We start from the raw sequence: 25,012 nt of genomic DNA on the forward strand, positions 1-25,012 counted from the left end.
TCAAAGCTCTGCTTCTCGTGAACGCGCATGAGGAAGTCCAGGCCTGTATATTTACCTGCCTCGTCGGACATAACATCATCAAAACACCACGGAGGACACCGTCTGTTTCTACTGGAATTCTTAAAAAAAGGCTTTGACCCCAGGCCCGCCGTGAAAAGGTCACAGGTGAATCAACCCGCCGGCGTAGGCGGCCGTGACACTGCCGGCTCCGCTCGGCACCCCGAGGTGGGCACGACTCCGGGGTACAAATCGTCATCTTGGATGGGTCAAATCGCCATCGTGCGAAGGTAATCCTGCCAACGCCACCTTTAATGGAGGAAGGAAACAAAGTCCAGACAGGAAGTCTAAAATCCTCTCAAAAAGTGTGTTAACATGAAAAAAGACTCCTGTCACTCTCAAACGGGTGTTTACCAAACTTCTCTTTAACTTCTCTCTGATGTGCAGTTTCTAAATCCCGAGAGGACCCACGATGCCTTTTTGGATTCTAAGTAATTAAACACTTGTCTCTACATCATTGATGTGGTTTATAATGAGCTTTAATAGACTCACTGGAGGCTTTCCCACCGTCTGCCGCTGCAGCATCAGTCAGGAGGATCTCTCCTGACGAGGGGCCGCGCTGTGGACGCTCCGCTATTGACCCAAAGCAAACATCGATCTGTGTAAAGAAGACCTGTAGGCGCAGATCATGAGGTGAAAACAATACTCAGGAGATCGGTCCTGATGATGGATGGGTCTCTGTTCGTCTCTATTCACCTGTTTAATGTTCAATGAAAGTTCCTTCTCAGAGCAGCATGGAAATCCTTGAATATTTAATTTGGAAATAAATAATTAGGTTTTCATGTTATTCCAAATAATCCGACTAAATAAAACTGATGTAAATGAGGTTTGATGTATGACAACTTCAACTGTGTTTTGGTGTCCAATAATGCCATGATGCTTTATTGGCACAGCCATCATTTTATTAAAACCTCGTGTCCATAGACAGATGTTTCCAGTGGGATCCTACCAGTGACTTTCCATTTCTCATTTCTAATACCTCTGTAATATCAGCGGTACCATCAATGTACTGCAGTTTGTATGGTAGCTAACAACTAATGTACTATTGTGAAGATTTCCATTATATAAACAGTTTAAGAGTAAATGGAATTAGTTTTAAAATCAAATATAATTTAATTTTGAAAAATTAACCCACAAAACAGTCATGTTTCTCTTACATCTGACTGGCTGATTTCTGTAAACACATAGCAGATGTTAAAACAAGACTCTGCAGATAACCAACGTTGACCAGAACAACTACAAGTTTCTGGTTTTCAAAATCTGTCAGTCACCAGTTAACAGGGACACCAGTTGATCTGAAACACCGGGGTGACGGCGTTATGCTGCTTCTTCCCTGCTAACAGCAGCTAGCCGTAGAGTCAAGGCTCTGGTGGAGGTTCCGGGCTTCGCCCGCTAACTGCAGCCACATGCAAACCTGATTTTCAGTGGAGTGTGTCTTTAACCGTATTTACTGGAATAGAAGCCACATTATCAAAAAAATAAAGAGGTAAAATCAATCCCACTGGTGTATCTGAACATTTGTTTTCCCGTGTCTCCATGTATTAGAAGTGTTGATAGTCCTGGTTCAGCTGCTCTTTAGCCCACAATCAGCCTTCCTGGTTTTTTTTCACCACAGTAACAGTTTCTCTGCTTGTCCTCAGTCTCTCACAGGCTTCTCACACACTCTGAACTCTTCATGCATGTTTCATCATTTTTACTTCTTTTGCCACACAGATTTTTGTTTATTTCAGTATAATACTGAAATTACTGAAATAATTTCCCCAAATTTTAGAGGCTCATTACCAATGTATCACACAAGAATAGAAAGATGTATTTTGGTTCAAAATGATGGATGGATAAAAAGCAATCAAAGTTCCTGTTCCTGCTTTGAAAACAGCTCTGATCCATCAAGACCTTGACTTGACTGGACTTTTTTAAACGCTAACAAGCTAACATCTGAACGCTGACTCGTTCTCAGCATTTCTCCCATTTCCCTGTAAATGGGCATCGTTGTGAAACGTTGCACAGTGTCTTTGAGGACTCTTGATTCCGTCGTCCCTGAATGCTAGTAGCTGGAGTCTCCCTACCAGAGCTCAGCATGTGCCACAGGACGCCTCGGGATGCAGTGTACCTCTGATTACACAACATAACAAACGACAACCAGCCGCTCAGACACAGCGGTCACTCCCTCAGCTCCGGAGTCCGATGAGTTCTCTTGCTTTTTATTGCTGGCTTCCACATTAGGAGCCGCCGTTTGCTTGAAAAGGCCTTCCAGCAGTGAGGAGTGTGAGGCTGTTGCAGCTCCCGGTCACCGCTCCGGCTTTATCACCCGGTTTGTGTCAGCGAAAGCACCGAGTCAATTCCTCAAAGGTCTTCACGGCGGCGTTTGGTGTCATACATCTTCTCAGAGAGGCTAGCATAGATCACAGCGCAGAGGCTGGTGTGCTCTTTATGTTTTATCCTCTCCGTGTGTGTGTGTGTGTGTGTGTGTGTGTGTGTGTGTGTGTGTGTGTGTGTGTGTGTGTGCAGAGCCTACTGCTGGACACAGACATAAGGGGCATAAAGAAGTAACGAGGAGCTTGAGGATAGGATGTTTCTCCGCTGAGCAGGAGCTATGACTCCCGAGACGATTAGCCTCGCCTTGTTCAACAGGGGCCTCGCTCTCGTTTAACGGCGCTCATTTTGGAACAATAACTGCAGTGTTTCCTTCATCACTCACACACACACACACACAAACACACACACAACACGGCCACAGTAAAGGCAATAGCTGTGTTTACGCATCCTGTTCTTCACACTTATTGTGATGTTAGTTCTGATGCATTGACAGTGTTCCCACTTCACACGAGTGCTGGAGTTCTGTGGGAATCATCCGAGTAAACGGATCGACTAACAGGACACACTTTAAAACAACACATAATGTATCCATGCATGCAGCATGCAGCACGGCTGGATGTAAAATCCTTCCGATCCACTGAGCGGTTCAGCTAATGAGGGACACCGTCTCTGCAGTTTAAGCTGCTGCTGTTGGACCAACTATCTTCCTCCTCCTTTTGGTATTCTGGCAGAACATCATTTAGTCTGTCTTACCTTTGTAAATGCCATTAATATCTCCAAACGAGGGCATCACTCTCTGGTCGGCCTGCTGCTGACGTTGCGAAGCAGCTCATCAGGTTGTACCCGGGGATGTTTGAAGAGAGCGAGTACTCGGTATCGACCCGATCCTTGATACAGGTATCGGTATCTGTGTATCTCTTTGTCTGTTTTTAACGTGTTTAAAACACAGCTGAAGACCAGCTCAGTATATCAAATCTGCTTTTCTTCAGCTGGTCCTTCTCGACTTTATTACAGGAAATCTTCAGGGTTTTTTTGCCTCTTCTTGGGTCTTGTGAACTTTGCTGAATCTCTTCTGTTACTACTTCCTTTTGCTTGCCTTAAATGTGTGACCAATCACTTCCTATATCGTTTTTCCTTTCATTACTTTTATTTTTATAAAATAAAAATTTGCAGATATCATCATATCATAGACTATGTAAAGAAACTGGAGAAAACTCATGTAACCGAATGGAGAAAATGAAAGGTCCAAGTTGGGCGCCCTGTGGAACCCCACATTTCAGTATGACTGAGGAAGAGCTTCTGCTTCTGGGTCAGTAACAGGATTTGATTAGCTAAGGTTTGAGCTGTTCCAGTGGATAGATGATATTCAGTGAGAACTTTTTCAGATCTGCTGAGAATCAAACCAGATCTTTGGAAGGATGTTTTTCCGTATTTTGAAGCAAAATATTTCAAGCGCTAAGTTCAGGTTTTTGCAGGTCATAATTGTGGTTTTAGTCTCTTGCAGCAAACTCATTTATGTCTGTTTGTTATTTGAACACACTCAACCCAAACGAGTTTGAATCCCTCAAAAGAATTAAAAAAAAAAAAAAAAAAATCAACACCAGACCCCCCCTTAATTTTTTTTAAATTTTTTGATAAACACATGTGCATCTTCTCTGATTACTTCGTTCTCTAATTTCTACTGAATGAGCGACTGTGAGGAAGATTTCATTACGCCGACACTGCAGATTCGTTTCTTCCTGAATGTCAGCAGATGCACACACTGAATACACAGAACTGAAGTCAGATCGCAACAGCCTCATACTGACAGGACAAGCTGCAAGGGATTGTGGGTTAGAAATGAGGGGCTTGGTCCTTGTGAAAAGGTTAGCCGTGAGGTAACCGAGGCAAACAGCTTAGGCAGCGTATCTGAAGGTTAATCGTGTGTGTGTGTGTGTGTGTGTGTGTGTGTGTGTGTGTGTGTGCGTGTGTGTGTTATTCCTTCGTGTAAACACAGAGCGCTGCAGCGGGAGGCTTGAATCGCTCTCTGATAGACTTGTAAGTGATCTCGTGTCATTCAGACAATTTACGTGAAGAGAAAGTGACATTGGTGACGGGGAGCGTCTCACTGAGCCGGCCCGGCTGATTGATGGAGAGGCGCCGGTATCGATCCGCTGCTCACACACGCCGCCTCACTGCTCCAGCCTGCTGGAAATTAGCTGGATGACACCTTGAATATGTTTTCGAGCTCTCGAAATTGCTTTGGAGAGTGACGGCTCAACAAGCAACAGCCGAATGCTAAACGCAGTCTTCAAGGCTCGACTCTGACACCCTCACTCCTTCAGATAATTCAATCAGACTCGACAAAACCCGTGGTGGGCGAGGCGGTCTGCACTCATCTGGCCAAAGCTGCTTCCATCCTGACGGATGAGCCACGGAAATTCCAGCAGCCTCTTTAAATCCTGAAGGTCAAAGGAGGAAGAGCCGCCACAGATTCATTTTTATTCAACTTTCTTGGACGAAATGTGGGAATTCTTTATCCTCCATGTCTCAACTTTTTGTTTTATGTGTAGCCGGTTAAACTGCCCCGCTGAAATGAGGCAAAAGTACTAGATATCAGAAAGATCTGAAACAAAACGCCTCCCTCTCAGTCTGGTTCTGCAGGTTTTCCTTTCCTCCGTCTCCTCTGCTTGCTCATGTTCAGTTGTTTGGTTTCTGCTGTGCAGAGAGTTGAGGGTGTTGTATTTAGCGCTATAAAACAGAATTTTTGAACTGCAGTTGAACGTTCTAAAATATCCTTAAATTCCAAAAGATAAAGTGAAATCATGGCGCATCAGGTGGATTTTAATAAAACATTCAAGGCTGTTTTGAAGTGCTGCATAAAAATCTTTAATAAACATCACAGGTTTTTTTCTCTCTCATTTTTTCCGAAGAATACGACAAGCAAGAGAATATTCATCACGAAGGAAATCGAGCTGACCTTGATCATCTTTTTTGAGGATAAAATGAAACATTCCTCCCCAGGAAGGTGAGAAAATATGGTGGTTTTTTTCATTAACTATGTGAAGGAGGCTCTAGTGGTGTGTGTGAGCGGCTACCGCGGTGTGTGTGAGCAAGTATAGAGAGATGATGATAGTCTGTGTCAAACCAAGCCTTGATTTCTGCCTCGAACGTAGTGGTCTAGTAACCCGTTTAGCTAGCGGCACCACTTTTGCATATGTAGCACGTTTCCTCTTTTCTGTTTTTAAATTGCACATTCAAGTGTTTCCAAAGTAAATTTGTGACAGTACTGAACGGTTGAGTGAAGATCCGTCTCTGCCAAGGAAAGCTACTTAGCCACTTGTTAGCTAGGTGTGCTATTTATCAAGACGTTTTATATCATTTTATTAATAAATCATGAAAAAAATTAACAGCTGAGTTATTAAACAATCACCCAATCGGACTCTGAGGACTTCAGATTGAAGAAAGCAGACATGCTGAATGCTAACATTACAGTTGTTTTAAATAGGAATAAACCACCTGTTTTCAGTGGGAAAAGTTGTAATTTTGTGTTGTGCAGGTTAAGTTCACTGGTGAACCTGAAAATGAATCCAATCACTTAAAAAAGACGATGTTTAAAAGCCTGAGAAAAAAGGTCAAATTTTCTCATAAATGAGCCTTTTTATTCTGACTTCACCACAGTTCTCGTCTCGTTGCACTTCCCCATTAAGTATTTTTCCGTGCAGACTTTGGCTGAAGTCGAGTGAGGGATTGAGAATCCGAGCACGAGAAGGAGGAGGAAGCAAGGAGGGAGTCTGATTTAAAAAGAGACATGTAGCAGAGCAGAGATCATTAGTCAGCCTGATATTTCAGTTTCCTCACGTCTGCTGCTGGTTTTTTAAGAGCCTGGAAGCCTAATGGACCAATATACAATCCTCCATTCTTTTCCGTGTGTCACAGTTTCAGAGCGTTCTATAAATAAATCTCTCCTGTGGCTCAGTTTCTGTGCAGTAAAGACAAGACTGAGCTCCGATGAGAGTGATGGATCGACGCCTCATAGACACAGAGCGACGAGACCCTGCTAAAGCAGAATATCAAGCAGATCCATACCGCTGAGCATGTTAGTGTCTGCAGACGCTCGATCTTTGTGTGTTTAGCTGAGTGGCTCTTTAAAAACAGACTTCCAGAGAGATTTGAGGGTTTTCAGCAGCAGAAGGAGAAATCTGAAGGTCGAGGCGACAAATTCAGACAAATTTATACTCGATGCGTAAAGGTTGTGGATCACCGTGAATCAACCCCGGCAGAGCCAGAGTGTTGCCTGACGCACGCCTCCGATTTCCAACACGTGGAAGTGGAAACCACGAGGCCTGTGATTGGTCCGTTACGTTACACTGTGAAACCTGAAGGTTCAAAATAAGTTCTGTGAGCGCACATTTTCATTGAATGTTTTGAGTTTGTTTTGTACATTTTTCCATTTTTTTCCTTTTGAATTGATATAACTGCAGTGGTATCTATATATCGACATATATCTATAGATATCTATATCTTTATACATCTATATAGCACTTTTAGAGTTTGAAAACCTTTGTCTCATTTTAGGTCTTCCCAGTTAAAACCAGAAAGTTCTTTATGTGAAAAACTAAACTTTACAAGTACACCAAGCTGTCTGTAATGAATACACATCAGGACTATTTAAGACTATTTTAAACTTTCTGATCAGCCCGAGAAACCCCGAAAAAAGACATAATTGGACGATGAAATCAGGAATAGTGTCGTTAAAACACATATGTCCGTGATGGGTGGCGTCCAGCCTGGTTTAGCCAGCGCTGGAAGCAGTGGATAGGTGGTGAACACTGCTGGTTGATGTTACAAATGCCTGAGTTCGATTCGAGGTCTGGCTTCTTTCAGTGTGGAGTTTGCATGTTTTCCCTTTGCATTCATGATTGATAGACTTCGCAGAACATCAGGTACAGATATTCAGTTCAATTTCTGTCAAAATACCCATGATTCCTGCTGTCACCTGTCAGGGCGTTTGTAAAGTCAGAGTGTCTCGCCTGTTTTCGTGTTTCCTGTTTCATCCTGAATCACCTCTCCCGTCTCCGTCTGCGTGGACCTAACCGTCCCGTTGGCTTCTGCTGGGTTTTGGGATACTTCTGCTGAATAAAGTCTTGGAACGATGGCGAGATCCTTCCACAGGCAGCAGAACATGACCTGTAATGTACTTGACAATCAAGCTGGTGCCACAGAAACAGAAGTGACAAAAAGCCTATAAAGAGCATGAATAATCCAATAAAAAGTGGCTCAGTGGAGGAGAAAAAAAAACATGGAGTGAAAGAGAGACATCAGGATCAGAGGGAGGAGGAGCTGGGAGAGTCTCCTGCCCCGCCGCTGTCACCCGGGCAAATTGAGAAGAATCGACTGAGCCCAAAAGAGCAAAGGCTCAGTCACATTTCAAAGGAATGGTGGTGTCAAACAGACTACAGCACACACCCCACACACACACACACACACACACACACACACCCTCCCCGCTCCCCCGGTCCTGTGCTCACCATCATTCTTCCTGTCCTCTCCTTTTAACTCCCTCTTTCTTTTTTCCTCGCTGATTGCTGCTCGGCTAACACACTTCCTCGGTCGCCTTCTTTCATCTGTGGGAGCAGCGCGCCCGAACAACCGCAGAGTGTCAACCTGACGCTGTGTGTGTGTGTGTGTGTAGAAACGTATGGACTCACACACACTGCCTGCTCTTGCTCGGTGTGCAGTTGCACCTTTGATGTCAGACAGACTTCCAGTCTAAGTATAGACGCATAATGAAGACGCGGCGCGCTCACCTGCCAGAGGGGCGGGCGTCGCACGGCGAAGAATTAGCGAGGTTGCTACTCGAGAGCGATGCATCACCGGGCTGAGGCGTCTCACTCCAGTGTTAACACTCCGCCTGCGCCGCAGACGTTGATCGATTGCCTCAAATTGCTGTAATTTACTTTCATCTACATCCCGAGTGTCAAATTTATCCCCTAATTTATTTTTTGGAAGTTCTACCGAAGAGGTGAGACCATTAAATATAAACCACCCGGCAGCTTTAATGCACTCAACTCACCTCTGAGTGTTGCTATTTTGAGGCTTCTGGCACCGTGAGGCGCGTCGGTACCCGTCAGCGCTCCGTTAGCCACGTTCCTCGCCGGTGGTGTTCGGCGGTGTTCTCTGAGGGCCGGGGGGGGGCGTCGTGGGCGCTGGGGCTGCTGGTTGTTTTATCGTCAATCTTCTGAGCATGTGCAGAAGAACTATTCACTTCGCAGCAGTTGTTGTGTTTTACCCCGTTTACAGGTGGAGAGAGGCGGAACGTTTTCAAAAAGTTGCGTTTTCAGTTCATATTCATAATCAGATTTCACCATATTTTCATCACATTCGTCGTATTTTCGGGAAATAACGGCAAGTGGAAATACACCTAAAGTTCTGCATTTTCTTCTTCTCTGCAGCTTTTTGAATGGATTTTTTTTCCAACTACACTAATTTTAAAAAAGTAAGATTATCTTGAGGAAATGAAGATATAAGAAAATCATATTGAGTTTGTAAAAACATGCAGAATGTAGCAGCCACTGATGGGTTTTTTGGACATTTTTAAGTACTTTGCACTACAAGGTTTGACTTTACATTAAAATTGTACAAATTCTGTTTCACAATTATTTGATTTTTGTGAAAATATCAATGTTCTCTTCATGCATGCTCTGAGCCACAACAACAAAATGTTTTAATTTAAAGGTCAAAGTGGTCAAGAGGTCTCACCGGTCCGGCCCACTCGAGAGGAAATGCATGTGGCTCGCGGACTGAAATGAGTCTGGCAGAATTTTGTATGAATTTTCAGGCTCCCATTAGTCTGAAAGCAGCATTTTAGAAAGGTCTTAATGACTATTGTGGTCATGGATTTATAGTGGAAACATTAATGTCAGTTTCATCTTGCTGATTTGCAAAGACAATAATTCTTTGGGTTCTGCTCTGAAATACATCTCAAATTATGAGTAAGTTTCAGTTTGATGAAGAGGAATTGCTCAGAACCATGTAAATGAGGGTTTTTATGGATGTTTTCCAACCAGCGGGTACTTTCCAGGATGGAGACACGTCGGGTTTCTCGGTGACGGCGGTAAATTTCAGGGAAGCAGCACGGGGAACAGCCCACACCGTCTCTAATGGAGAATCGATCACTCTGCTTGTTGTTCATGGATTATCCGGGGTGTTGTGTGTCTTTGGTGACAGAAGTAATTGAGTTTCTGGGAAGAACATGCATCACCTCAGCGGCTGGTGAAGGCTCGGCTCTACGTGCTGCGGCATGAGACCTCCGTCTATTGTGTCTGCTAAGAACAACTGTGTTGATGTATGTTTCCACACACGTTTTATACACTTTGTCCTGATCGTTTTCTTCTTTCCTTCGAGCAGGTTGACAACCCCCATGACAAAACAACCAATGCATCCTGTGACATCTACTCTCTTCTAAAAGGTGCAACCAGACTGCAGATTGGAGATTCATCGAGTAGACAGCTTGATAATATTGTACTATGCAGCCTTATGGAAGACATTTATTCATCATATTAAAGGTCTTGCAGGGAAACGTGAGTGCAAAGAAAGAGAAACTCATCTGTCAGCACAAAAAAACAAAAAAAGCAGCTGGACACTTTCCATTTAAATCGCTGTTGTTGTGTTTCTTTGTTATTAGTTGAAGAAAATCAATAATGCACACCCTCCACCTCATACCTGCTGCTTTCATGTTGTTCCATGTGCAGAAGGTTCAGACTCTTCTCTTTTGAAAGCAGCTCCCAGTTTCCATCCCAGAACTTAACAAGGTTTTTGTTTCTGCTGCATCAGCCTCATAGCTAAACGATCTTCATGGACCGTTTAAACTACAGGGAGACTTGTTCTGACTTCACACATATTCTTGTGTATTCATTACACAAATAATGATTTTTGAAACTTATTTAACCCCTATTCATTTCTGTCAGGCAACCAGTTAGTGCTGTGTTTTATCCAAAACAACCACCTGGAGCTCCTGTTAACAGACATTCTCCGTTGTGCCTGATGTTGGAAATGCTTCTATGCAGATGATGGTGTGGTAAACTTTAGTGAATGTACACTTTGTTGTAGAGCGTGAGCAGAACAAACCTTTGTTAAGTCTGGAGAACGAGACACCCGAACCTCCCCTCACCACGCTCCAACTTTACAAACGAGGGATTGTCTTTTCCAGAGTGTCTTCCCAACAAAGCTGAGGAATCCCCCCACCCCCCCCCTCCTCACTCTCAGCTTTTAATAGTCGTCCCCTCACCTCACCCTGGGGAATTTTTAAAATGATAGCGTAGCGTTTTCCGCAGCCTCGGACCAATTAGGCTGGATTGATACTGCTGGGTTTACCTCTGTTAACTGCGGGGGCGGGTTAATGAGAGGAGGGAGATCACCCTCTGTAACCCCGCGGTATCGACGGATCCCAACGCCACACACGACACACTTCCATCGCGTGTGCAGCTTGAGAAGTGACACCATGATGAGGACAGAAAACATACTGAAGGCAAACAGCAGGCCTGAGATTCACCAGGAATCCAGCAACAAGAGCTGCTTCTGTCTCCGTTCTGCTTATTGTTAACAAGCTTCTGCACGTGTTTACATCTTGTCACCTTTAACTCAAAGGTGTTAATTGCATATTCTCACCTTTTTCTCAGCAGCGTGTAAAGATCTAACATCTCTCACTTCACCTCTTAATCACAAGCAGACAACAGAGGATTGCTTTGTTTCATTACTGCAAAAACTGCAGCCTTCATTACACTGTGTTCAGGTTTAGCTCAGCATGTGGAATTTGGGTAAGAAGACAGTTTTTGCTTCAATAGCATCCAGATTGTCTCGAAGAAAAGTTGCAGACCTCTTATCTGTTGTAGTTTGCACGAGAATGCATCATTTTTGCATCTCTGTTTTTTCAAAAATGTTGAGTTTCAGTGACTTCAAGCATGGTTGTCGTGTAAACAGACAACAAAAATGCAATTACTGTTTAGTTCAAGAGAGTTTTCAAGCAACTACTTTCACAACACCCGCTGGAAATCATATAAGATCACGAGAAAAATCATTCAGAATAAAACCCAAAGTGTAAAACTGCCTTTTTCACTTCGTGAAGTTCAGTAACCTATAGGAACTTTTCTGAAGAGTGCTCCAGGTAACGGTTAGAAACAGGCTGAAATACACACCATGTCTGCCTCCCACCATTTGAGTGGGCTGGCTGCATGTTGAGAAATGATTCTGAATATACCAGACTGGAATTATCTCTGCTCTTGGTCCGTATTGACATTCCAGCATCGCATGCTTGCTGCAGATGGCCTCCTGCAGATGGACACTCAATTGGAAAATCAGAACTTTCAGGGAATGAGGGAAAACCTCCAGACGATGCATAAAAAACAAAAGAAAAAAAAAACTATTGAGGTATTCACGAGAGCCTTTCTTGAGCCAGTTATTCTTGAATATAGATGAAAACTTTATTTATTTCACATATTTCCACCATATTCCATCATATTTGGTCACGTCACACTGGATGCAGTCAAACTATCAAAACTACAAACTTCTTTAAGTCTGAAAGGCATCAGTCCATGACTGGAGAGAAAACCGCTTTTCAGAGAAAAAGAGTTGGTTTTGGAATTGCATCAGTCATTTAGGCCCATCAACCATGATAAAAACACGTCTTGCCTCCGTTGCTATTATCTGCAGCTGCACACGTCCTTGACAAACAAAATGCAGTAATTGTAAACATGAGCAGCTTTTTCATGAATATCAAATAACAACAGCAAGTTATGAAAACAGAGATATGAGAAAGGGTTGGATAAGAAACCACCCAGCGAAACATAATCGAAGAACAGAAAAGCTCCAAAACACAATTTACATGCAGAACGTATCCCATTTTTCCTGATTATTATGAGTTTGTGCCCAAGAAACCAATTCCAAAGCCGCCTATAGAAACGGCTCCCCGGCTCAGGCTGTTGGAGGAGAAAGCTCTGATATTACACAGACGCAGTTGGACCACGAACAGCGTTGCTTTGTAGCGTTAATCCAGCTGATGTGGTCGTTTCTGTCCAGTCTAGTTGATCATAGTAGATTCTGTCCCATGTGGTAGACTGGTCATCGATCCCACTGTTCACCCGGTGTTAGCTGCTTTCCACAGAAACACCCAAGAAATGCAAGCATGGGAGAGCGTTAGTGACAGCTACCATACCGACAGTTCTTATTCCTATATCTTATTGCATATATATCTTGGGATTCTTCAGTTTCCGATCAAATCTAAACAGCTCGAGTTCGTCAGCTGAGGTGAATCACTTCAGGTGATTCCCAGGGATTCATTTTTATTGTTTATCTTCACATCCTTCAAGTCATTAGGAGCACATCTACATGCTCACGTCTACTGAACTTGACGCTGGACGTGCTTCCAGAGCGTGCTGATCACTCATCCTGGGGGAAATGGCGATCGGACGTCAGGACGGTCACAGGGAAGCGTGTATTGGTGGTGCGGTAAATGTCAGCTCACCGTACCCCAGAGGCTGCCGTACAGACATCCTTCATTCCTAAGATCGCTTCCGTCTCACCTGGTATGACGGCAGTGTGACAGGACACGGGGGGAACGGGAGGGGGGCGAGCGCCGGGATTAAAAGTGACAAAAGCCAGCGGCTGAATGTAAGCTTCTGCTCTTTTCACAGTGAGCGGAAGCGAACGACGGAGGAGAGAATTAGGACGAAGGGAATGGGGGGAGGAAGAAAGAGCCGTGAGTGGATCAGGAAAACGTAGACGGACTGAAGAAAGAGCAGACGGACAGTTTTAGATGCAAGATGACTTAGCACTGTCACAAATACAAATTTACACATTTCCTACATGTTTCTATATGCAGGTTTTCTGTTTTGATTGACTAAAATGTGACAAAATCTCACATCCCTCAGTCCATACGGCTTGAGCGACCCCCTGCTCACGATGTGTTTGAATTCGTCCTGATTAATTTCTTCTGAAACCACTGATCTGACATCAGAAATTCCCCTTGAGGAAAAAACACACACATTTCCTCACACTTTTTCCAAAAATAGTGGGAGATTCACAGTGTTTCACAGAGTGAAAGAATCAAATCTCTTCTGGAGAGGTGTTAACGTTGGATATAGCACTGCTAAAACAGCACAGAGGGTTGATAGTCTGCTCTTAAGTGCATTCAGCTCAGGATTTTCAGCAGTTTTATGTGCTTGACAAAGATCTTATTGTCTTAACAATGGCTCCATCCAAATACCCGCATTCAGATCCCAATTGTGGTCTAGTGGTCGAATCTTTATTTTACCAGGAAAGAAAACTCATTGAAATTGAGATCTCTTTAACAAGGGTGACCTGACCAGTAGGTCCGGAGCACACCTCACTCCCTGTGTCACATGAGTTTAACTTTTAGCCATCAAGCCACATCTTTGCGCTTAAAAACGTCAGAGAAACAGAAACTTTCTATGTTTATAATAGCGCAACATGGTGGTTTTATGAAGTGAAGCACTTTCCGGATCCGTCCCCAAAATGACAAACAACTGCAGCGACCCAGATCCAGACGGGTATTTTTAAACTCGGTCACATTACGGCCTCGTTCCAAAGTGAAGTCACACAAGCGGGCGCAAGCTAGCAGCACATCGCGTACCGATGCTAAACGGCCACATTAGCCATCATCCTGTTGATGAATTAAGCCACTCTGCTGCTTTCTAAAAACATTCATGAATTCATGTTTAACCTCTGAGTGGCTTCCAACCTCTGATTCACTTCCTGGTTACAGGAACAAAGACTAACGCCGGTGCCTTCAAAACAAAAGTCTGAGTATTTTGTCTCTTATAGCTGGTACCTGGACTATAAATAGAGTGACTGAGGTCACTGTGCGCCGCCACATGCGTCAGCTCGCTGTGAAAGAGTGTATGAATGAACCTTTAATCTTGTAGCATCGTGTTTAAAACACGTTATGAAATTATTCATGCTAACTAGTTACTTACCCATTGTTTCTTTGTGCTTTTGAACATTTCTAGTTCACAGTTATGATGCACATAAATCAAAACTATCTGTACTGTACCTTGGAAGTGTGATATTTAGCTTCCTGATTGATCAGAATGCCTGCAATATCACGTCATTTTGTGTGACTCCTCAAGCTGTGACACTGCTCTTTCCTTTTAGATTAATTGTAAAAAACGAAGGACAGACATTGTGGGTTTATTATAATTTAGCATTAGAGTTTATTTTGCATTTTTCCTACAAAACTGTAGCTACTAACTAAAGCTGGAGGAGTTTGTTGACCATTCAGTAGAATCTGAGTAGGGTGAAGTAATTAAGAGCAACATGTCCTTTTCTTTCTTTCAGGCATTATTGTGAAAAGCCTCCACATGCTTCACACATTTCCGGATTATGTCATGATTGCGAGGAGGCACGTGCACACACTGGCACCTGGAAATAAAACCTTGACTCTGCTGCTATCTGCTGGCTGATGTTAGGTACTGCAGACTCACATGTGTTGGGGTGAGGCTCTATAACGTCACAAAAAAAAAACATTTTATTAAAAAAACAAACAAACATTGAAAACACTTTGAAAGCTTTTAAAATGTGTGTATAATAACTGGAAAATAATTCTGAATTACTGAGAACACGATTGAGATTTGAGATTTAAAAGATGTAACTATTTCAGGGGTGTCAAACATATTTTTGTTTTCATCTTGAGCAGACTGTACCTGTAAAATAGTGTAATAACCTTTAAATTTACACTTTATGTATATATATATATATATATATATATATATATATATATATATATATATATATATATATATATATATATATATATATATATATATATATATATATGTGGGAAATGTCTACATGTCCATAAAAAAACAAACATTTACATTTACTGTGAAAACAACTCCAGTCTCAACTTAAAGCTAATTTTAATGAAACCTTCTAGCATAAAATGTCCCAAAAGAAAAAGTCAATAAAAATCAATATAACTTCTATATAGTTTGATGTTGTAAATGTATACACTGCATGTGTGTTGAGCAAACTTGAGTTTTGAAATGTCTTTTAGGAATAGAGCGAACTGTGTTAAAGTTTTCTGTGGGAAAACAGGAGAGACGTAGAGTTACCGAGTGAATATTTCATCCTGTGTTGTATGAATACCTGGAAATATTTCTAGCTGGCAGAAAATCCTTGGTTTCTGTATTTCACCAGCCTGGAGAGCTGCAATGTTTCAAATTCAATTCATGGTGGAAGAAGAATAGAAATACCTGATTATGGTACTCGACAATAAGCTCAGGAAGAGGAAAAGATCCAAACATCATAGACTTCCTCAAGATCCTCGACTTCTTTGGTATCAGCAACACCGGCCTCACATTTCACTCCTCTTTCCTCTGTTGTTTCACTCATCTGGCACTGCATGACAGTGTTGGAGGTTTCTGGAATGATCTGCAGGAAGCGCACGAGCAAGACATTTCAACTCAGAGTTTTACTCTTAAATTTTTATTTTATTTTATTCACAGTCTGTGTTATGCCATCTTCCAGTGGTGTACTGTGTCCTGCGCTGCCTCACATGTCCACAGGGGGCAACACTGAGCCACGAGCCACTATGAAGAAGAAGCAGGAGAGCCAGCCCCCCCCCCCCCCCCCCCCCCCCCCCCCCAACCTGGTCCTGATTGAATAGACTTCAGCTGTGCAGCAGTGGGCTGCTGGCTGGGAACAGAAGGGAATTTCACTCCCTTTGTCCTTCACACATCAGCAGCTGCTGATCCTGATTCCAGAGGTCTGAACATGAGCAGCAGGTAAACTTCACTATTTATCACACAAAAAGTTGCTTATTTGTTCATTTAAAGCTCCAAAAGCATGCTCAGATGGATCCATGCAAATTGACCTAAAGAAATTAGTTTGTGTGATCGGTTTCTGAGAAAGTTTGTTCTTATATAAAGAGTCTCATGTAGCATGGCTCAGTCATGATTTAGTTTTCCCTTGCTGTTGTTTAATGATGTAAATAAATCAAACTTTGATTCATGAAACTGTTCTGTTCAGCACAATTAAATAATACTGAAATACACCCTATAAGAATGACCTGTGGTGTTCCACAGGGTTCGATGTTCGGCCCTAAAGTATTCTAGCTTATGTTATGTTTGGACTTTATAAAAGTTGTTGGCAGATGATGTAAATTTATTTATGTATGAACATTATGTTTAAAATGCTGATCCTGATCCTGCAGCAGGAGGTGTTGCGTTAGAACTGTGAGCTTCTTCCACTCCCTGACCCGGAAGAAGCCTCTGGAGCCAATTGGCGAGGACTCCAACTTCTGCCGGTGCCTGACCACCCTGGACCTGGTGGCCCTGGGGGTGGGCAGCACGCTGGGGGCGGGCGTCTACGTGCTGTCTGGGGAGGTGGCGAGGGACGTGGCGGGCCCCAGCATCGTCGTCTCCTTCCTGGTGGCGGCCGTAGCCTCCACGATGGCCGGGTTGTGCTACGCGGAGTTCGGCGCCCGCGTGCCGCGGACGGGCTCGGCCTACCTGTACAGCTACGTGACGGTGGGCGAGGTGTGGGCCTTCGTGACCGGGTGGAACCTGCTGATATCGTACATCATCGGTGAGTCACACTCCCACAGGATCGGAAGCTGAATGAGAAATGTGCAACTGAAAGGTACTTATTGATTGAAACCAGCCTTTGCTGACTTCATCTCCTCTGTTTTCTGATTTACAGGAACATCCAGTATTGCTAAAGCCTGGTCCGGGGCTTTTGACGACCTTATTCATAACGCCATTGCCAACACGTTGGGGAAACACACCCCCATGGACTCCCCCGGCTTGGCTCCGTACCCAGACTTCTTTGCTGCTGCCATCATTATGTTGCTCACTGGTGACAAATTCTTCTATGCAAAGTTTGTAAAGCATTAAAGATGCTAAATATTGATCAGAAATGAGTTCAGTTTCAATTTCTTCTCTTTTTTTACAGGGATCCTGGCGATTGGTGTGAAGGAGTCCGCCATCGTGAACGCTATACTGACCACCATGAACGCGGTGGTGCTCATTTTCATCATCATCGCGGGTTTTATAAAAGGAGACATCGAGAACTGGAGGATCAGCAAGGAGGCGATTCTCAACGCTACTCAACAAACACTGTACGTTACATTTCACCCTGATATTAAATGACCATCGTTCACAGTTGGATGGATGGACGGTGTTAACCCTTTGTGGTGCTTTGTAAATATTTGCAACTCTGAGCTATCAAATGTTGAGTCTGGCCAGATCCACTTCATATCAATTTTACAATCTTGAAGAGAAAATCATCTTAATCTTTCAATTATTTTCCAATCTAGTCCCCCAAAAATTGATAAAGTTTGCTGGACCTCCTGAAACGTCCATTATTAATTATGTATTTTTTTTACTCCCATTTTTGCACAAGAAGTTAAATCCCAGTTCTCCATCTGTCCATGTTTGCTTCAGAACTCCTGCTGTCTTCATCACAGGTTGTGATGTTACTGAGATTTCACAGCTGCTTTGGTTGTAATCTCCAAGTGAAACAGCTTAAATCCTTTCTAAGAGGACCTGGGACCCGTTTATACCTGGCATGTGTTTCGGGTGATTAGATCTCATGGTGACCACAATAAGAGCCTGTTTACACAACAATTCCCTCTAAAACTGCAGCATTTTCATTGAATTTTGAGGATCTGTTTTTGATGCGAGGAGGTACTGAAAACAGACCTTGTTCAAAATGGCTCCCAAGGGTGGAACTTTATTTAAGTATTTGGGCTCCGTCGTCATGAAAACGGGTGAAAAGGATGCACTCTGGTAATGCTCAGTCAAGTTGACAGTAGAAGCACTGCTACATGTGTGCACCAAGTTGCAGTGAATAATTCTTCTGCTCATGCTCAGTAGATGGACAATGTTTTGACTTCCAGTCCATATTCTCCTGGTCCCAGGCCACATTCTCCTAGACTTGATAGTTTCAGAGTTGACAATCATCTCTAACAATAATCCAACTTGGTCGTCTGTCCACACAAATGTCTGTGTTCTCCCATTGTTCATGTTTATAGCGTATTATTTTCTGAATGCGTGTGTGTGTGTGTGTGTGTGTGTGTGTGTGTATGTGGTTTCATTACAAAAAACATGCTAACTACACCATTTGCAGTGTTTCTGCTGTAAAAGAGAAACTTTTCTGAGACGGACACAATGCTTTTTCACTTGAAATGTTGTGTGAACAGGGCCTGAACAGCAGTACTGCTGCTTTCATCTCTGTTCCGGCTCTGGTCTGGAGCGGATTCTCAACTGGTGGAAGACCTATGCAATGAAGCATGAGTACGACGCAAAATATGACCCATGAATCTCAATATCCAGTTGTGTTTTGTTGGAATGACACATGTGGTGTCAAAACTGAGGAGTCACTTGAACTTTCGCTCTAGTTTTTCATTATAATGCTGATAATTGAGCTGAAAAGTGGATCTTTATCTGTCTGCATCTGTTTGTTGTTTATTTTGCTTATGATGGACTCTTTTGTGTGTTGGCATGTTCTGTTCTGTGATCTCGAGTCACAGGTTGTCTTCGATGGGTTCTGAAGACGGCTCATTTGAGAATCACTGATCTATTAAACTACACCAGTCCATCACTGATCCTCTTTCTCTGTGCAGGAACGTCACGGCGAACCAGACTGAAGCAACTAACTTCGGTCAAGGCGGGTTCTTCTCATATGGCTTCGAAGGAACCCTGGCAGGAGCTGCGACGTGTTTCTATGCTTTCGTTCGGTTCGATTGCATCGCCACGACTGGTACGGTCACAAGACGCTGAGCAGACCTTTAAAGGAAGCTCTCATTCTACTGATTTATTTATGATACACAGAGCATCTTCATCCCAAAAACAGATTCAAGTGAAAGAAGTTACGAACAAAAACAGCTTGTGATGAATCCACTGTTTGGTTTGTTGGCTCTAAACCAAACGTGTTTTCCAGGCGAAGAGGTGAAGAACCCTCAGAAGGCCATACCCATCGGGATCGTGGCGTCCCTGCTCATCTGCTTCCTGGCCTACTTCGGCGTGTCGGCTTCCCTGACGCTCATGATGCCGTACCACCTGCTCGATTCCCACAGTCCGCTACCTGTGGCCTTCGAGTACGTCGGCTGGGAGCCGGCCAAGTTTGCCGTGGCCGTAGGATCTCTCTGTGCCCTCTCAACCAGGTACCTCAGCAACGGTCCTTTTTTTAGAAAAAGGTCAGGGGTCATACTGGGAGGAAAGATGGTGGCTGAATTGAGTGAACTAAAGGAATTATTGCAGTTACAATCTTCAAAGCACGTGGCACTACTGTGTGACGATATATAGAAATCAAGAAACAAGTTATCTCGAGTTCCCAAAGCCTTGAAAGCTTTAGAGAGCGACTGAGTGGCACAAGGTGGTTCTTACAATTCATGTCTTTGCTCGAGTTTGACCAACACTGTTCCTCATTGTTGTCTAAACTATCAGGGTTTAAGTGGCAACTAAATGAATCTTGAGTCTTAAGTTGCTCATTCATTTACATTGAGGCTAAATTCATTCTCACAACCAAGGGAATGTTTATAGAGTAACAGGTGAAACGTCTATAGTAACATTTAGTTTCTGTCAAGTTAGAAGTGAATTAAAATATATATTTTCACCTCAGCATAGACCAGATGTCTTTTTGAATTAATTTCAATCATTCTGAATCGAGTTTGAGAGTTTGTGTCACTCTTCCTTTCAGCCTCCTTGGGGTGATGTTTCCAGTATCGCGGGTGTTGTTCGCCATGGCCAGAGACGGTCTGCTCTTCAAGAAACTGGGCTACATGAGCCGCAGACAGAGTCCAGTTCTGGCCACACTGTGCTCAGGAGCTGTGGCTGGTGAGACAGAACCTTCGACCCTTTGTGAAAACAAGCTCAGCTCAATTGTTTTCTGATCAGGACATTCACCTCATGCAAATGATTATGAAGAGGGGGATATATCAAGCCAAAAGTGTGCTAGGGTAACTGTGTCCTCACATGGTGTTTCTAATGTTTATAGATGGTTGCAAATTCCAGTATTTTTCCCAACCTGCTCTGATAGGACACCAGAAAGAGGCTTTTCCTCCAGGAAAGATGTCTTACCAGTCACTCTCTGCTTCAGGTATCATAGGTTAACCTTATCTGTTGTTTTTAACATCCTGTTTGAATTTGTTTGCAGCGGTCATGGTACTCCTGTTTGACCTGAAGGCGTTGGTAGACATGAGTTCTATTGGGACCATCTTTGCATACACTCTGGTTGCAGTGTGTATTCTCATATTAAGGTATGTACAAAGACATATGGTCTTGGCATGTTAGCTGATGATTTCAAGCCTTTCCCGGTTTCTGTGTTGACTTCTGTACGTCTGGAGTCGTGTTGGTTTACTTCAGAGAGTAGCTGCTGTAAATGGAAATGACCTGCTCCCTCCAGTCTAATACTGGTCAGCTGTTCGTGTTGGAAGTTTTTAGACTTAGTTTGTCTTTGTTGCACAGCAATTAGAACTTTCTTTGTATTTGAGTGTGTGTGATTTTTTTTTTTTCTTCCAGGTATAAAGAAAACCGGGGTTTCGGGGGCATACGGGAGCAGTTCACCATGAAGGGACTGTTCAAGCCTCCATACCGGGCGACGCGACGCACCTCTAAAAACGTCAGAGTGATCACCGTCATTATCCGTAAGTCTCTTACCTGTGAGCTTCTGGGCTTTTTCTCTTCAGTGTACAGTACATTCACGTTTATGACTTCAGATCCGTGTTTTTCTAAGCAGCTCAGTGTCTCCTCAGTGTTTCTGGTGATCGCCCTGAGCGCGCTGCTGTCGGAGGCCGTTGAAAACCTCCGTCGACGGGAGGTGTGGAGCATTGTGTTGGTTGCTGTTTTGGTGTTGGTTCTCCTCCTCGCTGTGATTACCATCTGTAGGCAACCGCAGAACAACGCCAAAGCTGCTTTCATGGTAAGACGGTGGAGTGATGATGGTGGACGTCTGGTGCAAAGTCCCCCGGCGTCCAGGAAACTGCATGCTTTCCATTTCGAGGCGATGATGATTGACAGGCAGTGATTAAGAAGATATATGTAATACTAAGTTTTTGGTAGGTTCCCGGCGTGCCCGTCCTCCCCGTGGTGAGCATCTTCATCAACACGTACCTGATGGTCCAGCTCGAGGGGGAAACTTGGATCAGCTACGCTGTTTGGATGGTAGTCGGTAAGCTGCCTCTCTTCAAGTCACACCTTGATATGGACTATTTGTGTTGTTGTTGTTGTAACGTTGTGACGCTTTCCTCAGGCCTGATTATTTACTTTGGTTATGGGGTTCGGCATAGTGTCCAAAAACGAAGACTGCTGGAGGCCCAGGTCCAGATAAACATGGACCTTGTTCACAGCAGAGTCATCATTTCTGCTGCCTGATGTTTATTAGACTTCAAGATGACGAAGGAATCACATTGAAAAGATTTTAAATGTTTTATACATTATTATTGAATACTCTGCCACCTTCTTTGAAGCATGTTTTTATACTGGAATGTGTTATTGTTTTTTGTGATTCTAAATTTGTCTTGCTTGCTGTGATTCAAGGTCATTCAAGGCTATGCAGTGCGGTTGTTGTAGTTTCCCAGAATTTGACTGTAGGAAACGTAATAAAATATTGATCTGTATTTTGAAGTTATATAAAGAAAATGTTAATAAATATGAACTGTACTTGTGACACATTTTTGTGATGTTTTTCTGTATTTTTCTCAAAATGTGATTTCTGATTTCTGACCATAATTGGTATTACTGGTGAAAATATCCACATGGCAGCAGCATATGGCTTTCCGATGCATTGATCACGGCATGTGGGTCTTCTTTCCAGTGCGTCTCGTTACTGAGGTATTGCTTCGAGCAGTGTAATTGATGTCCTGATTGGACAAATCACTCATCATGCAAACTGCTCGTATGAACACACACAGTATTGTATGTCTGCGCCAGCTGTTGTTGTGTTGCCCAAATATCCTGTAATACCCCCCCACCCCCACCCCCCACCCATCCATCTCTGGGGCTCACCTGAGCAGCTGCCACCTCCAACACTCAAAATAAACCCATGAGGGACACACACATGAACACGTTCAAACTGGCCTTATTAGCGGCTCCAGATTGGCCAACCTGAGTCCCAGACGCCTGCGACCTCGCTGCAGACTCATTGTGATTAAAGCGTGATTGGCAGGACTGGTTATTAACGCTAATCTGGGACGCATATGCGGCGAGGCGGGCAGAGGGCGGGCAGCGGAGTGTGCCAGGCCGATGCCACGCGGAGGCTAATTCACTGTGACACTCCGCAGCGAGACGCCTATAGGCAGCACCGCCCCCCCCCACCCCCACCGCAAAGTGGTGGAGAGGCGAGGTTATCCGTTAACAGGCGAAGATTCCACTGCACTCCAACGGAAAAGCATTAAGGCGCCTTCAAGTATGTCATTTCAAAGCGGCGTTTAGCAGATCGCTTCCATCTCAGGACTTGAGAAAAAATCTTTAGTTTACCACTTAGGGGCAGAAACTCCAGGGAGGGGGTCATTTTCAAAAGGCTTCTCTCCCCGAGGTAAAAGCCTCCCAGCTCATCTGTATTACTGCCGCTTTTCTTAGGTTCAGGTGGCGCCGTGGAAATTAGTTGAGTCCGATCGCAGAGACGCTGTCTGAATGTCGAGTTTAATGAAAATAACTTGGATTCGAAGGATTGAACTGCAGATGAACAGGATTCATGTTTATGTATTGATCATGTGAGGTCCTGCAGAGCTGCTCTTGCTTCCTGAACAGGGTTTTCATGCATCGCATGAGCTCATTGATAACTACGCTGACGGTGGAAATGCAGCCAAACAAGCCTTTTCCACAGACTACAGTTCTGTGGAGACGCCGTGACGCTAATGGACATCATTCTGCATTATTCTGCCCGCTCATTAACCCAATGGCGGACTGAGTGCGAGTTTTAAAGGCCATCAGCACCTCAGAGTCGACGGTGTCGCTCTGCACGGAATTATCAAGTCCACACACACACATCACAAACTTCAGTAACATTTAGATAAATTATTGGTTACTGATGCTCCCTTCAGGTTTGAAAACCAAACAGGAATTAAATGTTATCATTTGCATCATTTCTTCTCCTTTAACCTCCTGAAATATCCTCGCTTCTCATCCCCCTCGATCCACGACCTCCTCCCCCCTACTGATGTTTTTTTGTCTGAATGTGAAAATCATCAGCAGAGAGATGAACAAAGCAGAAAGCTGAAGAAGAAAAAGGAATGGAGCACAATCCTTCATTTATTCAAAAAGCAAAGTTCAAGTGAAGGAACTTCACTCCTTGCATGAAAACACTTGTTTTCTGCAGCGACTTACAGGACCGACAAGCCCACGTTTCAGTCAGGAACTTCTAATGTCCTTCAACACAAGGTAAAACGTTCTCAGTTCATTCAGTCATCTGTGGGTATGGTGGAGGCAGCATCATGGTATGGGCTGCTTCTTTGCTGCCTCTGGTAACGGAGCCATTGAATACAACCAGAAGATGAAGACACTTCCAGCTAACGCTCACGCTATCACAAGAAAAACACTGCATGGGATAAGAAAGTCTGAAACAACATTTCGTCAGAGAAACCTGACAAAGCTGTGCAGACAATTTTTTTGACATTGTCCAGTTGATATATGTTGTATTATTTTTTTCATTTACATGGTTGGTTTTCTCTACTTTGAGTTGTTCTTGTCTTGCGGTGAGTTAATGACTGGTTTTCAGATCCCTCCATCAGGAGGAAGACGGATACCAGTCATGTCTGTGCGGGAGCCTTTAGCATGAGCAGTGAAGCTAAAGCTAACGGCAGAAATAAAAAAAACAAACTATTTCTGGGCTGATGGACGTCATGAGCGTCTTTATTTAGCCACAGTCCGGCGCTGCGAGGGCGGCGCACTGACCTCCGGCCTCAGGTCGGGCCCTGACATTCAGCCTGACATTTCAGGAGGACGTCAGCTTCCATCACCGCTAAAGGTCGACGCCGCTGTCCCGTCACTGCGAGGTCATGACCTCTGACCCCAAGGGGAGAAATCAGCCAAGGAGACTGAGGAAAAGAAATCTGCAGGTTTGTGTCGGATGGAGGATTAAGAGATGAAGATTTACACCTCGTTCACACACACACAGCGGTGGGTATGCCGTGGTGACCTTGAGTGGGTGTTAGAATTGGGTCAGGATCAAAAATGCTCCGGCAGCACATCTGGTCTCCTCTGGATCCGGTTCCAGGTGAATCCTCTGGGACAGAAAGGACACCTTTACTGGTGTGACCGAACAAACCAACAGCAGGCGTCAGAGGAGGACGGAGGCCCGGAGTGGACAAAACACTCATGATCGCCCATCAGGGCAGCTCACTCTGAGCCTCCTGTGACAGCTAAATACATACAAATGGACAAAAGTTTGTGTTCAATCAAGTTAGCACAACAGTTTTTAAACAGGTCTGTTTGTTTTTATTTGATTTTATTGAGACATGGAAATTTTTTTTATAGGCTTTATGCTATATTAATTTTTATATTATTTCCTATTGCAAACATCAAACCATTTCATTTTGTGATTTATGTTGTTTCAATTTCATTGAATTCTTTCTTGAATGTTGATTTAATAATAACTTTACTTATACAGCAGGTTTCATACATAAATCAAGTACTTCATTACA

At 43.7% G+C, this 25,012-nt stretch overlaps 1 protein-coding gene across 1 annotated transcript; it reads left to right on the plus strand.

Annotated features, from left to right (window-relative positions):
• Window positions 1–261: 261 nt before the first annotated feature.
• On the plus strand, window positions 262–21,743 carry LOC115399381 (cationic amino acid transporter 2-like). Its single transcript, XM_030106705.1, has 12 exons — window positions 262–287; window positions 16,583–16,956; window positions 17,071–17,226; window positions 17,323–17,492; window positions 19,014–19,131; window positions 19,312–19,534; window positions 20,071–20,207; window positions 20,527–20,629; window positions 20,892–21,016; window positions 21,125–21,291; window positions 21,432–21,540; window positions 21,622–21,743. The coding sequence occupies exons 1-12, from the start codon at window positions 262–264 to the stop codon at window positions 21,741–21,743; spliced, it is 1,830 nt and encodes a 609-aa protein (XP_029962565.1).
• Window positions 21,744–25,012: the final 3,269 nt, after the last annotated feature.

The sequence above is a fragment of the Salarias fasciatus genome, chromosome 13, assembly GCF_902148845.1.
Source record: "Salarias fasciatus chromosome 13, fSalaFa1.1, whole genome shotgun sequence".
Lineage (NCBI taxonomy): Eukaryota > Metazoa > Chordata > Actinopteri > Blenniiformes > Blenniidae > Salarias > Salarias fasciatus.